Consider the following 16316-nt stretch of genomic DNA (forward strand, 5'->3'; position numbering starts at 1 on the left):
CTGACCCTCAAAGACCTGTTAGTCTGCCTTTAAAATGTCCACCTCCACTCCATTTATTATCCTAAATTAGATGCACCTGTTTGAGGTCGTTAGCTGCATAAAGACACCTGTCCACCCCATACAATCAGTAAGAATCCAACTACTAACATGGCCAAGACCAAAGAGCTGTCCAAAGACACTAGAGACAAAATTGTACACCTCCACAAGGCTGGAAAGGGCTACGGGGAAATTGCCAAGCAGCTTGGTGAAAAAAGGTCCACTGTTGGAGCAATCATTAGAAAATGGAAGAAGCTAAACATGACTGTCAATCTCCCTCGGACTGGGGCTCCATGCAAGATCTCACCTCGTGGGGTCTCAATGATCCTAAGAAAGGTGAGAAATCAGCCCAGAACTACACGGGAGGAGCTGGTCAATGACCTGAAAAGAGCTGGGACCACCGTTTCCAAGGTTACTGTTGGTTATACACTAAGACGTCATGGTTTGAAATCATGCATGGCACGGAAGGTTCCCCTGCTTAAACCAGCACATGTCAAGGCCCGTCTTAAGTTTGCCAATGACCATTTGGATGATCCAGAGGAGTCATGGGAGAAAGTCATGTGGTCAGATGAGACCAAAATAGAACTTTTTGGTCATAATTCCACTAAACGTGTTTGGAGGAAGAAGAATGATGAGTACCATCCCAAGAACACCATCCCTACTGTGAAGCATGGGGGTGGTAGCATCATGCTTTGGGGGTGTTTTTCTGCACATGGGACAGGGCGACTGCACTGTATTAAGGAGAGGATGACCGGGCCATGTATTGCGAGATTTTGGGGAACAACTTCCTTCCCTCAGTTAGAGCATTGAAGATGGGTCGAGGCTGGGTCTTCCAACATGACAATGACCCGAAGCACACAGCCAGGATAACCAAGGAGTGGCTCTGTAAGAAGCATATCAAGGTTCTGGCGTGGCCTAGCCAGTCTCCAGACCTAAACCCAATAGAGAATCTTTGGAGGGAGCTCAAACTCCGTGTTTCTCAGCGACAGCCCAGAAACCTGACTGATCTAGAGAAGATCTGTGTGGAGGAGTGGGCCAAAATCCCTCCTGCAGTGTGTGCAAACCTGGTGAAAAACTACAGGAAACGTTTGACCTCTGTAATTGCAAACAAAGGCTACTGTACCAAATATTAACATTGATTTTCTCAGGTGTTCAAATACTTATTTGCAGCTGTATCATACAAATAAATAGTTAAAAAATCATACATTGTGATTTCTGGATTTTTTTTTTTTTAGATTATGTCTCTCACAGTGGACATGCACCTACGATGACAATTTCAGACCCCTCCATGATTTCTAAGTGGGAGAACTTGCAAAATAGCAGGGTGTTCAAATACTTATTTTCCTCACTGTACATGCGGGTGCAAAAGGGGATCAAATATATGGAATATGGAAGTTCAAAAAATATGTTTCAGAATATAATAGCATTTATTATTACTTTTTCTATGCAGGGTTTGTGATTGACAAACAGACTATTAATATAATGTTCCCATAATTTTTATGGCTACTTTTTATTAGAAATTTTTTATTTTATTTTATTTTATTTTATTTTATTTTATTTTAAGCAACTGAAATGGTCCCCTAAACACATTGTATAATCTGTGGCTCTAAATGATAAATGATCGGGATATTTAATTTTATTATTTTTAATTTTATTTTTTATATTATATTTTTATTTTTTATTTTTTTTGAGCAACTGGAATGCTGCTCTAAACACATTGTACGATATGTGGCTCTAAATAACATGTAACAAAGTTTAAGCATGTTTATCTGTGACGTCGGTGGATGGTAGACTGTAGTGGATATAGTGGTTTCCACATTAGATTGAACCGTTTAACTGCAGTTATGCAGAACGACCACAGTAATTATCTCTACTATGAGCTAAATCTTTATAATGAAGTGAAGGCTTCTGGGTAGGAGGGTTGTTGACTGGCCCAGTGTGTGTGTGTGTGTGTGTGTGTCCACAGGCTGTAACTGTGGGATGCATGTTTCGTAGAGCAGGTTTGCCGTGATCCCAGTCCTGTGGCTGTTGGTTTTTCCAGAGCTCAGATTAGCATAATTCCCTGAAGCCGTCCAGTGTCGTGGAGCCGAGACTCAGAGCTGAACCTGAAACACACGCGGATGAGTTTAACATCACAGAGGAACGCTTGATTGCTCTTTCGTAGCTCAGGAGACCTAATGGAGTTCAGTGATGCGGGGAACCTTTTTAACTCACATTGTCAGACCATATTCAAATTCCCCATGTTGTTGTATTAATTAAAGTGCCCTAATATTAAAAATAAAATATTACCTTTCATGAATGTAAAATGTCATGAAAATGCATGACAAAGTTATTGTCCAAAATGAGTCGTCAATTATTTCAGTCTCACTTCCTGTTACAGACCAATGTAACTAATTTGCATAATGCCAGTCTGTGGTCTTGATTGGCTGAACAGCGTCTCTTAGCCCCGCCCTCAAACACTGTAGTTTATCTGAGACGTTTGGTTCGTGTTGTTCATGTCGAGAAGACGCTGTTTTCTGCTGACAAAGCAAATCCACTTTGATGAGATTGATACGGTAAGAAATGATAGATGGATATGATAATGAGCGTTTGGTTTCTGACCAATCAGAGCAGAGGAAGCTCTCAGAGAGGCGGAGTTTAGAGAGACTGAATCCTTTATCAATCCGTTTCAGACACTGAGAGAAAAGAGCTGATGCTGTAATGGAGATTATGAGGAAATTAAAGTGTTTTTGACCTTGGATGCGTGTGAACCTGTTGTAGGAGACGCCAAAACAACATTAGGAGCCTAAAATAGCATAATATGGCACTTTAACAGATGTTTCAAATGAAAACAAGTATTATATTGTATATTCACGAGTGTGTTTTTAGCACTGTATGATGATCTCATGTTGATGCAAACTCTTACGCTGTAACTCTACCTGTGTAAATGAGTCTTTTAATAAATACTGCGACTGTTTGTGCTTTTGTTTATTATTTTTAAAATAGTCTGCATTTGCCATCGTTCATTAAGACTATTTGAAGAGGTGGATAATTAAAGCCTTTAAAGAAGCGACAACTGTGTGAATGTGTGTCTGGAAACTAGAGGAAGCAATGGAAAAAACTGAGTAATCTAATCCGATTCTGTGTGTGTGTGTGTGAGGGATAGGCTATACTCGATAATGTCTAATCGCAAATCGTTAAAACAACAATTCTGATATTATCGCAGACGATATCTCTCGCACACCCTCATCTCGAGCTGATCAGAGATGAAAGCGTGATCCTGACGATCACCTGAGGCTCAGCTGTGGCTTCACTCCATCTCTGATCTAACACAGCACAGCAGGAGCTGATAACACACACACACACACACACACACACACACACACATACACACACAGCATAGGTTACGTTTACGGTGCGGAGAGAAACATCGACTTCCTGTTACAGGAATCCGTTTTAATTACAGCCTCTAAATGTGGAGATTAATTTAATATTAATAGAATGTTAATTAAATATTAACTGTTATATGCACTCAGTGTACTGTAATGCACTCAGGAAAATTGGACATAAAATTTCCATCCATTTGGATTAAAGTTTCAACATAAACAAAGTAATAAACTTAAATGTGACGAATATATTTCAAGTTAGTCATACATAAATGTAACAAAAAATGTATTGTGTGTCTGTACTGTGTGTGTGTGGCTGTGTGTGTGTGTGTGTGTGTGTGTCTGTGTATGTGTACTGTATGTGTGTGTCTGTGTGTGTGTGTGTGTGTGTGTGTGTGTGGCTGTGTGTGTACTGTATGTGTGTGTGTGTGTGTGTGTGTGTGGCTGTGTGTGTACTGTATGTGTGTGTGTGTGTGTGTGTGTATGTGTGTGTGAGGGATAGGCTATAGTGTGTGAGAGATGGAGTGAAGCCACAGCTGAGCCTCAGGTGATCGTCAGGATCACGCTTTCATCTCTGATCAGCTCGAGATGAGGGTGTGCGAGAGATACCGTCTGAGATAATATCAGAATTGTTGTTTTAACGATTTGCGATTAGACATTATCGAGTATAGCCTATCCCTCACACACACACACACACACACACACACACACACACACACACACACACTGACCAGCACACAGAGTGTGAGGAATATCAAAGACTTCAGGAGTCGGCTGTCCACGACAGTCCTGAACCTGCCAAAGTACGAACACAATAATACACACACTCAGCAGAATATCGTCTAATAATCGTTATCGAGAAAATCCCAGAAAATATCGAGATATCATTTTTATGAATATCAACAGCGCTCTGGCGATCAGGGGAACCAGCGTCCGCTCACCTCGGGGGTTCATCAGAGTTTCCCTGCAGTGATGCGTGTTCCTCTGGTGAGGTCATGAGGCTCTGAACACTGGAGATCTGTGTTCCTGCGCGCGGGAGTTATGATGGGGTTTATCCTGTCGCTCACGCCTCAGAGCTGGGAACGTTTGAAAAAATGTGCGTGTAAACTGTGGAAAAGTGGGAGAGGGCGGGAAAAGGGGAGACAACAACCAATAAAACACAGACCGGCAACACACTCATTACACAGACACATGAATATTAAAATATGACCTCGGAGAGTTCAAAGCGCGGAAGAACATTTAAAAGGTCTAATATTTTCAATACATTTATGAGCACTACAGTCTCTGAACAAATCAGTTTAACACAGAAAGAATAAAGGGTTTAGTTTCTTGTTATCCGTTGTTCTTTAAATTGTCGGTCTACACATTGTCTTCTGTGGAATAATTCATTGTGTCGTCGCGCTCGTGATCAGACGTGTGTGTGTGTGTGTGTGTGTGTGTCCTTATTTGCACATATTTCATTTGAAGAAGACGTACGTATAAACAGAGCTGGTTCATGTTTAGAGAACTAGAGAATATTAAATATGTCCATAAAATCTTGAAACACGCTTGAAACGATATGATATAATAATAATAATAATAATATTTATACTATATTATAAATTATAATCATTTATACTGTAATGCGATGATCTCATGCGTAAAACAGCGCAGTGATTGGATTAAACGAGCTCTTTCTCATGAATAAATGCACAGATTATCTTGAGGGTCAGCTGACGTAGAATCGTGCCGGGAGCCAATCACACGCCCCAAAGGCGCTTTAACACAGCCAATCACACGCTCCGAAGGTAAACTTCTACACAGCCAATCACACGCTCTGAAGGCGCTTCTACACAGCCAATCACACACTCCAAAGGCACTTCTACACAGCCAATCACACACTCCGAAGGCAAGCTTCTACACAGCCAATCACACGATCCGAAAGCGCTTCTACACAGCCAATCACACGCTCTGAAGGCAAGCTTCTACACAGCCAATCACACGCTCCGAAGGCGCTTCAACACAGCCAATCACACATTCCGAAGGCACGCTTCTACACAGCCAATCACACATTCCGAAGGCGCTTCTACACAGCCAATCACACGCTCCGAAGGCACGCTTCTACACAGCCAATCACACGCTCCGAAGGCACGCTTCTACACAGCCAATCACACGCTCCGAAGGCACGCTTCTACACAGCCAATCACACATTCCGAAAGCGCTTCTACACAGCCAATCACACGCTCTGAAGGCACGCTTCTACACAGCCAATCACACGCTCCGAAGGCGCTTCAACACAGCCAATCACACGCTCCGAAGGCGCTTCAACACAGCCAATCACAAATTCCGAAGGCGCTTCTACACAGCCAATCACATGCTCCGAAGGCGCTTCTACACAGCCAATCACACGCTCCGAAGGCACACTGCTACACAGCCAATCACACGCTCCGAAGGCGCTTCTACACAGCCAATCACACGCTCCGAAGGCACACTGCTACACAGCCAATCACACGATCCGAAAGCGCTTCTACACAGCCAATCACACATTCCGAAGGCACGCTTCTACACAGCCAATCACACGCTCCGAAAGCGCTTCTACACAGCCAATCACACGCTCCGAAGGCGCTTTTACACAGCCAATCACACGATCCAAAATAACATTTTTGAGTGCTGTTAGTGTTTTCAGTGATGTGCATTTCTGTTCACATCTCAACAAATGTGTTTTGGGGTTTCATGACCCTTTCAGGCCACCAGACTTCTCAAACAAAGCCTTCGGTTGTGAGTGTGAATCAGAGATCGGGAGCGGCTGAGGGGTTTTGGAGGGTCTGAGGTGTTGTTTGGATGGCATGGAAAATGCGAGTCAGGGAAAACCTTTACTAGTCGCAGCGGGAGTCAGGGAACTCCTGTATTCCCTGGCAAAGCCTCAAAGTGTTGGGAACTGGTCCCAGAATGCTTTACACACGGACCTCTCAGCTTGATTAGAGCAATCACACAGCTTCAAGAGTGCTTCATCAGCGCTATCAAACACTCGAGGACCGGCACACATCAAGCAGAAATATAGCGCCTTTTGTAGTGAGTTTGGGAATAGTCGAATACCTTCAAGAAAAAAAAAAAAATCTATTTCGATTGTGCTTGTCGATTCCGATTCTTAGCAATTCCTAATTTCAATTCCCTTAGATATCATTCACATTAAGTCTTATTGTAAAACATTTTGGAAATGGCATGTCAAGGGACGCGACAGCAGCGAAATAAGTGGATGGTGAAAGGCAACAGGGAGGATTTAAAGTGTGACGTCTGTGCTTGGAGGCTTGCAGATATTCATGTTAACGCTGGACTTGCTATAACCAGTTATATGGTAACTTTAAATAACCATTGAATCAAAATAAAATTGTACTCTTATCTGTGAAATAAGCATGTGTTGCTGAAAATATACGGCAAAGTTGTTGCTGCACGCCCCTCTGGCACTGGGTGTTAGACTTGAGTGTCTAAAACTGATGGTCTGTCTCTTCTTCTCCACAGCCTGCATCTTTCGCTACAACGCTCTCTCTTTAGTCTACCTTCTGTACCTGCTGCTGCTACCCTGGTTTCAATGGCCCAACAAACACACACTACGAGGTAAGAGTGTTTCTCATGCTTTCGTTTTCAGTGGCGCAATACTGTCCGCAGAGGTGGACAAAGTACACAACTTCCTTACTTGAGTGAAAGTACAGATACTACTGGTCAAATATTACTCCGTTACAAGTAAAAGTTGTAAAGACCGATTCTTACTTAAGTAAAAGTACAGAAGTACTCGTTTTTAAAAGTACTTCAGTATCAAAAGTAAAAAGTAAATGTCAGTGCACTGTTTTATTATTGTTGCATTGTTGAATGTAATACTTACAGTACCTTATGCCTCTGAATCTATGCCTGCCCTCATATCAATATCACATTTATTTCTAGAGCACAGTTCCAGTAGTGGGATTGAATATGAGATTGAATAAGTCACTCAATAACGTCCACAATGGTTTCGGACACACAAATGCCTGTTCCCTCAAATAATGCCCTTGGCTTAGTTTTTTGGTTTTGACGTCAACCCGACTTTCATTTCCAACCAAAATCCAACATCTGTCCGACGTCGGGTTCTGGCGTAAATCTGACGTCGGGTTCTGGTGTCAATCCGACTTTCATTTCCAAACCAAAATCATCCCCTGACTGACGTTACTACTTTCTACTCGAGGACCTTGACAGAATTGTAGTGGAGTAAAAAGTATGATATTTGTCTTTCAAATGTAGTGAAGTTAAAGTAAAAAGTTTCCAGAAAAGATAATACTCAAGTAAAGTACAGATACTCAAAAAGTGTACTTAAGTACAGTACTCAAGTAAATGTACTTTGTTACTGTCCACCTCTGACTGTCTGACTGGAAGACGGCTGATTGCTAAGCAAAATGATTGCAAAACGAATGATATTGTGTGATATGGGTGCAAATGTCATAGTTCAGGATCTAGCTTGGATATTTTTGTCTTGTTGTTGTGTGTGTGTGTGTGTGTGTATTTTGTTATGATACAATAAAAAAGAAATCGATCCCAAACGATCCCTCTCTGTCTAGTAAGGGTTGAAACTCAAGACTCGAAGTCTGTTTGCCAAACCACATCTTTTGGCCAACGTTGATAATAGAGGAATCCATTATAAACCACAACACATTGATTCCTGCAGGATTAGACTTCAGATCCTCAAAGCCTCAACCATGATGGATAAACAAAAGGTTCTGTCTCCCAAACGTGGTTTTGCATCGGCTTTTCCCATCCGAGCTCCAGACTGTAATGTGTAGGGGTCAGGAGTCAGATCCGTTTATCTTTGGGCTTTATATCTCTCGAGCTGATATGGCAGGTGTTCACCGGAGCTGGACACAGAACTGCTGGCATTATGTATTTGATAACTGGGTTTAAACAAGGAGCTGTAAAGCAGATGAGGGTTTGAGTCAGGACAGAAGTATGCGGGATAATAAAGCTCTCAGACTATTTGTGGCTGTCAACACTGTCATTAAATCCAGTTCTGCGACTCTTCCAGCACCAAGTATTTGTAAGACGCTAGAGATCCATTATTAAAGTGCCCCTTTTATGTTGTTTTAAAGGCTCTTAATGTTGTTTTTGAGTCTCTTACAACAGGTTTACATGCATCAAATGTCATATACAGTAAAACCAACATTTACTCAGACACCTTCAACATTTCTCACATTATCACAATCGCTGTAGTTTAGAAAATGGTAGTAAAATATGACAAGAATCAGCTGATATTTCACTGGTTTTGTCCGTCCTTCTGTTAGACTGTCTCACACATGAATTATGTTGAATATCTGTCAGATGTTAAATTTAACTACACTATTAGATAATACCAGTTTAGCTCAACCAATCACCAAGCAACGCTTCATTTTGAAACACAAACGACTTGTAAAAGGCGGTTCAGATGCGATTCTTTTTATTTTGGGAGACAGTAACTTTATTTATCGTGCACTTTCGCCTTTTCAACAATGTTTACATTCACGAACAGCTCTGTTACACACTGCATGAAAGGAATATTCAGGGAAAAAAAAAACTAAATCGGGGAACTTTAAAGGGTTAGTTCACCCAAAAATGAAAATTCTGTCAGTAATTACTCTCATGTTGTTCCAACCCCGTCAGACTTTCGTTCATCTTCAACACAAATTAAGATATTTTTGATTAAATCTGAGAGCTGGCTCACTCCTCCATAGGCTTCTCTGTTACTGAAACTTGCCGGCCCAGAAAGTTAGTAAAGACAATGTTTAAAATAGTCCAAGTGACTACAGTGGCTCAACCTTAAAGGACAAATCCAGTGAAAAATGAACCTAGGGGTAATTAACACATGGTTACCGAGTCGATCGTTCCCTGCGATGCGTTTTCATGAAAATCGAATGTATAGAGTTTTATCTTTAAAAACAGATTAGCTCATAACAGTAGTATATGGGGCACAGAGTAAGTAAAAGTAAATCGCTAGTTAATACCACTAACAAGGCTCAAAATAGCCTCACACTAACACAGTAGCATAATGAGGGTCCCTACATGCAAACCGAAGCATTGAGAACTTTGTAAGTGTACAGACAGTTTAATAAGAAGATACTTTATAAAGACAGTACATTACGCGTTTACAGACATGCGTCATCTTGGAAAACAGTCTCGACTAATCGAGTCACGAACGCCGTGCGAGGCTATTTTGAGCCTTGTTAGTGGTATTAACTAGCGATTTACTTGTACTTACTCTGTGCCCCATATACTAGCGTTATAAGCTAATCTGTTTTTAGAGATAAAACTCTATACATTCGATTTTCATGAAAACGCATCGCAGGGAACGATCGACTTGGTAACCATGTGTTAATTACCCCTAGGTTCATTTTTCACTGGATTTGTCCTTTAAGTTCATCAAGCGATGAGAATACTTTTTGTGCACAAAAAACAAACTAAAATAACAAGAGAACTGAGAAGATGACGCTCACGATCACTGATGGGAAAGTGTGAAAGGAAAGCCATTCATTTTGCGGCATTGGTAAGGCACTTTTACGTTTTCTCGTTGGTTTCTCACGATTCGGACATCCAGGAAATGCACACTTTAGAAACATTTTAAACATCGAGACCCCTCTCCGTCATCTCCTCGTGGCTCTCGGGAACTCACTCAGAGGAACATGAAGAGTTCAATAAAGCTGTTATTTTTGTATTTTTGCCACTGTAGTCACTTGGACTATATTAAACATTGTCTTTACTAACTTTCTGGGCCGGCAAGTTTCAATTACAGAGAAGCAGAGAAGCCTATGGAGGAGTGAGACAGCTCTCAGATTTAATCAAAAATATCTTAATTTGTGTTGAAGATGAACGAAAGTCTTACGGGGTTGGAACAACATGAGAGTAATTACTGACAGAATCTTCATTTTTGGGTGAACTAACCCTTTACTGCTGCAAAGCGGATGAGGGTTTGAGTCAGAACAGAAGTATGTGGGATAATAAAGCGCTCAGACTAATTGTTATAATCATAAATAGTTAATAGTTTAATTGTTGAATAGTTAAAAAATAGTTCTGCGACTCTTATATATACACCAGTATTTGTAAGATGCTAAAGATTAATATTCCCATTGATGGTGCATGCATGCTATATATAAGTGCACGTCACCATTCAAGCCAGGGTTATTATCGTTAACTAAAACTAAGAAAGGTAACACTTTATTTTACAGTGTTCCTGTTACACGTGTTACCGTAGTAATAACAGTAGATTATGCATAATCACATCCAACTAACCCTCAGCCAATCCCTAACCTCAAAGTAAGTGCATGCTAATTATTTTAATTAAAAAACTAAAAAAACGTTTAAATATGTCATTTTCATGATCAAAGATGAGTTTTAAGGGATAAAATGATCGACTACAGGAGGACTTTACGGAGCGGCGAGTTTGTGAGGCTGTCTTTCGTCTTCCGGTTTGTATTTCCACAGCGATCGATCGTATTTACGAATGAGCGGCTCGTTTTAAAATCTTCCCGGTCGACTGACACTCGTTAAGACATCTGCTTTAAACATGTTGTCAATCATTTAGTAGTTGTTGTTAGTTTGAGTTGAGAAATACACATTTCAGCATTACCACTAATCTGTGTGTGCCTTTCCCTTGAGAACCAAGCAAGTTGACTCATGAAACCATTTGTTTATTATATCGCAATCGCAATATTGACCTCAATAATCGCAATATGACATTTCCCCCGAATCGTGCATCCCTAGAGCCGCCTATAATGAGGCAAGGGTGTCGAGTTACATTCAAGATATTTAAAGGCATGAAGACATTTTTTCATGGAAAAAAAACACGTTTAAATATGTCATTTTGGTGATCAAAGATGAGTTTTAAGGGATAAAATGATCGACTACCGGAGGACTTTACGGAGCGACGGGTTTGTGAGGCTGCTTTCATGCATCAGCCTGCAGTAACGGTGATGACTCGTGTTTCTGTGTACATAAACTGGCATGATGACCTCATGTTGGGCGTTCACACTTTTTCTGTTGCCATAACAGTGTGTGTGTGTGTGTGTGTGTCTGGTTCTCTGTTGGATGGCATGAGGAAAAACATTCCAGTGTCTGATTCGCATTATTGTCAATCCTGTAAATATATAAACGCTGCTTCTGTGCTGTATTAAAAACAAAGACAGCAGAATCGCCAGATCCACTGGAGAGATATCCAGATCCTTCATCCACTCTGAGATATCTGTGTTCTACTACTTGTGTCTGATTTCTTATTATTGGTATTTTAAAATCCAAAATTATTGCATAATAGACTGCTGAAGTTGATATAAAATGTTTTCCACCTGTCATTATGTTTGTTTGTTTGGTTGTTTGTGTATTTATTTTAATTGTGAAATTGGTGGCGCTGTTTAAAAAGAAATGGATGATTGATATATCAGAACAATTTCAGTTTTTGGGGATCAATATTTCAAGCCTTTTTTATACAACAACACAAACTGGATATTCAATTGTCCGAGCTCTTTTACCCTATTTTTACATTTAGATAATCTTTTCCGTCATCTAACGCTCATTTACAGCTAATATTTAAAATGCTAATAATTGAATAACACTGTATAAATTAATATCTATTCTTTATAATGTTGTGATGCCGTACAATTCATCTTAGTCTTTATTTATTTATTTATTTGTTTGTTTGTTTGTTTATTTATTTATTGAAACCAAACCATGTGGAATCTTTAATATTCACCCTTTATCAGAAAAATACAATAATAATAATAATAAAAAACAATATTATTTTACAATTATATAATGATAATAAAATATCTATCAGCTTATCTGTATTGTAATATTAAGATTTTTTTTTTTTTTTAACAATTCCGAAAACCTATAGTCTAATACCAAAAAGCTAACAATATGATTCCTGGAGCATAAGTAACACACACACACACACACACACACACACACACACACACACACACATGTTGCATGTCTCATATCTAAGGATTAGCTTTATTGTTTTGTCAGAGAAGTTCATCTTGCTTTAACTCTATGAAAGAGGTGTAGAATTCCTACGTCTACAAAGTTATCTTTCCTCTGTCTGGATTGTTCTCCGATGCGACTCCGATGACGGTCATCTGCGTGTCTTTGGGATAATCTGGAGAGAAAATCCCCTCGACAGCCAGCCATAGTAAAACGAAACCTGGCGGTGAACAGTATTAATGGTTTTAATGAAAACCATCTTGCTTTTTTCCATACTGTGGATTAGCTTCACATTCTGTGGCCGGGAAATCCGGGGAAGCCAGTTGTGAACAATCAGAGGTTTAGGAGGAGAAGAAAGCTGTAGGAAAATGTAGATCACAGCTACAGAATGTTAGCCTGGGTATATTTGGGTCAAATTCACATTCACACTCACAGTTTCCTCAATTATTTAGGTTTAACCCTCTGAGGTCTGAGCTGTTTTCTGGGCCCTGGAGGTGTTCTGACATGCTCTGACATTTCTGGTTATTTCTGTTACTTGTGACATTTTCATGGCTAAAGTCTAATTACACTGTATTCAGCACAAACTCTGCTACAATAATATATCAGCAGCATGTATGTAAAAGTTTGTAGTTTTGAGATAATGACATTTATGCGTGGTTTTTGAAAATACAAAAAAAAATTCTCACTGAAATAAGGCCATGAAACCCATACTGATTATTTCTTCACAAGACTTTTGAAAATTGTATGACGTAGCCTAGAATATTTGCTGCAAAACTATGTGAAAATCACCCTGACTGCTCGTTCAGATAAGACAATATATTGATTTAAAAATTTTACGACGTGTTTTGTGTGAAAAAGCCTTATGCGAGAGCTCATTAATATGTAAGCTTTTCTCACCTGAGAAAGACAAAGAACCTCCCCTAACGGCCCTATTAGGAGCTATCAGGCCCCTATCATTCTGAGCAACCTTGCACAATACTGTAAATGAGGAGATTTAAAAAATAATGGCTTTTAAATTGTTTGGATTTATTTACAACACAACATAATCCAAAGATACACAACAAATGCCAAAAAAGCACTTCAAAGACAGAGACCTTTGTGCCATTCCTAAAAACATTGTACATACCTTTCATTTCCAAGATTTTCACTTTACCATGTTCACGTACTGAGACTCATGTGAATGTTGAAGTCCTCAGTGGCATCTGGGACCTGAAAAAAAAAAAAGTGAACATACTGATATCAAGAGAAAGGCCTGCACGATTTTGGAAATAAATATTAGATTTTTCTGGTTAAAATTGCTTTTTAAAATTCCTTTTTAAAATTCACAGAATACACACACACACACACGTTTCCAACGATATATAATATAATGAACACCAGGTTTGTTGTGCCTTGTAGGCATAAGGTATATGCGCAGTGCGGATAAAATAATAATAACAATAAATAACCTATAGCAGCCTATAAATCTTCCAAAAGAAGCTAGAGAAAAATATATTGATTATCATGTTACTTAAAATGTTTCCATCCGTTATGATGATATGAAATGAGATAATAATAAAAACATGAAGCCGTTTGGTGCGTTTTGCTTTCATCCAAAATATGATACATTCAAACGCGATCGCTTGCAAAATATGATACATTCAAACGCGATCGCTTGCAAAATATGATACATTCAAACGCGATCACTCTCAAATATAAAACATTATGGTTACCATAAACATATCTATGTTTGAGCAGATATCCACAAACACAGTAAACACATATGATACATTCAAACGCGATCGCTTGCAAAATATGATACATTCAAACGCGATCGCTTGCAAAATATGATACATTCAAACGCGATCGCTTGCAAAATATGATACATTCAAACGCGATCACTCTCAAATATAAAACATTATGGTTACCATAAACATATCTATGTTTGAGCAGATATCCACAAACACAGTAAACACGGGTCTAAATATTATAATATTCCCCATATATCTAGCAACAGTTCAGCTGCAACGTGACATTTATGCAACAATAACAAACTAGGCTATGTAAGAATTTCTTACCTTATCTTTCTTGTCTTCAAATCGCGTTCTTCTTCTTCTGAGGTAGCCTAAATCCAATGTAAGCTCAGGCACGTCTTTCAAACTCGACGAAAAGTGAAGTGAAGTGTTTTGTTGTTGAGGTAACGAGCGCGTTCGCGTTCCATGTGGAGATTTGCATGTGAATATCTTTTGCGCGAGTAGGCGTGGCCAAATTAACTGTAATGAGCAAGCGTTTGAGAAGCTGGACATCTTGTTGGTTTTATACAAATTACTTAAACAGAGAATATTTGTTTTCGTTTTGAATCCGATCATTTAAAAGTACACACTTAAATGTTTATAAAGGTATATGGCTCATAAATGTGTGACAAGTATTCGCTGAGTTTTGTTTCAGTTTATAGACGTGCTCAAGAAAAAAAAGTTCACCGCGACGGAGAGGCAGAAAGCACACCCTGTTTATTTTCTTTATTTTACAAAAGCACAATGTTTTGATTTGATTGTAAGTGGACACATACAAAAGGAGAAATATCACAGATTCTTTTTTTATATTTCTTTTTTCTGTATGACCATAAATGATGGAGTAATTTAAGTTTATAGTGCTACAATGTGGAGAAAATCCGGCAAAACGCGTCGGCGCGTTTGTCGACCTCAGAGGGTTAAAGCTTGTTAAGTTCAGAATAGCTTGTTCTGCTCACTGACTTGGTTACCTTTGACCTTTTACTGTAATAACTGATGCATATTGCATGCAAAATATGTAAGATTGTTCTCAAAACTCAAAAAGGTCCAATATGATGGTTGACTTTACACTATTGGCAAGGTTTAAAGTCACGCAAACGTCTTAAAGAGGTTACACTGCAAAAAATGCTTTTCTTACTCAGTATTTTTGTCTTGTTTCCAGTCCAAATATAAAAAAATTCTTAAATCAAGATGCATTTACTAAAGTAGTAAAATGGCATAAGATATTATGTCTTGTTTTCTGGGGGAATTAATCAAAATTAAGTGAGTTGTTGCTTAAAAAAAGCAAAATGTTCTGCCAATGGGGTCAGAAAAATAATCTTAATACAAACAGAAACAGGATTATTTTTCTGACCCCATTGGCAGATGATTTTGCTTTTTTTAAGCAACAACTCACTTAATTTTGATTAATTCTCCCGGAAAACAGGACATAATATCTTATGCCATTTTACTCAATCCATCTTGATTTAAGAATATTTGGACTGGAAACAAGACAAAAATAAGTAAGTAAGAAAAGTAAGAAACACTAAGTAAGAAAAGCATTTTCTTGGTGAAAGTTCATAAAAGGTTTGAAGTCAACATGAAATTAATCAATTTTTACCTTTGCACTCAAAAAACATTTAGGCCTTAATTTAAGATGCATGTATTTGAATTGCGCAATAAATTCTATCATTTGGATTACACACTTTTAATCTTAATGTGATGCATATTTGTCAGTCATACATAAATTAAACCGTTATAGTACTAATTAACTAAATGTGTTTTAAATACACAATAACAGGGTTTGTATATTTATCATAAATCAACCCAAATTTGTTTCAATCCCGTACGTTTTATCTAATCAAATTCAGCCTGTTCCACAGCCCTGTTTTAACCATCTTCATACTTTTTAACTGTATAAATGTAATTGTTTTCAGATTTATGCTGATTCTAAGCTGTTTAAATAAATGCATTTTGAAAATATGATTATTTAAATAAACTCAAATGCAAATAGTTAATAATAAACTGTCATGATAAATGTGCATCACATTAAGTTTATTAGTTTATGTTAAAACTGTGTAATCCAAACGGATATAAATTTTTATATGTCACTTAAATACTTTAATCATTTTTTGAGTGTGTAATGTGTCGAACATGATATCAATGAAAATTTTGTTTTGTAATTATTTGAATTGATGTGCATCGACAAATTGTGCAACCA

The 16316-nt window shown here is 38.6% G+C and overlaps 1 protein-coding gene across 1 annotated transcript in view; it reads left to right on the forward strand.

The window, feature by feature from the left end:
- The window catches only part of piezo1 (piezo type mechanosensitive ion channel component 1 (Er blood group)), a 144568-nt gene that overhangs the window by 35291 nt on the left and 92961 nt on the right, over positions 1 to 16316 (forward strand). The window contains exon 2 of the mRNA XM_084108660.1: positions 6900 to 6995. Coding sequence (XP_083964786.1) covers positions 6900 to 6995 — 96 coding nt within the window. The remainder of the gene's footprint in view (positions 1 to 6899; positions 6996 to 16316) is intronic.

This window comes from Abramis brama (assembly GCF_963993115.1).
Source record: "Abramis brama genome assembly, chromosome: 3".
Taxonomy (NCBI): Eukaryota; Metazoa; Chordata; class Actinopteri; order Cypriniformes; family Leuciscidae; genus Abramis; species Abramis brama.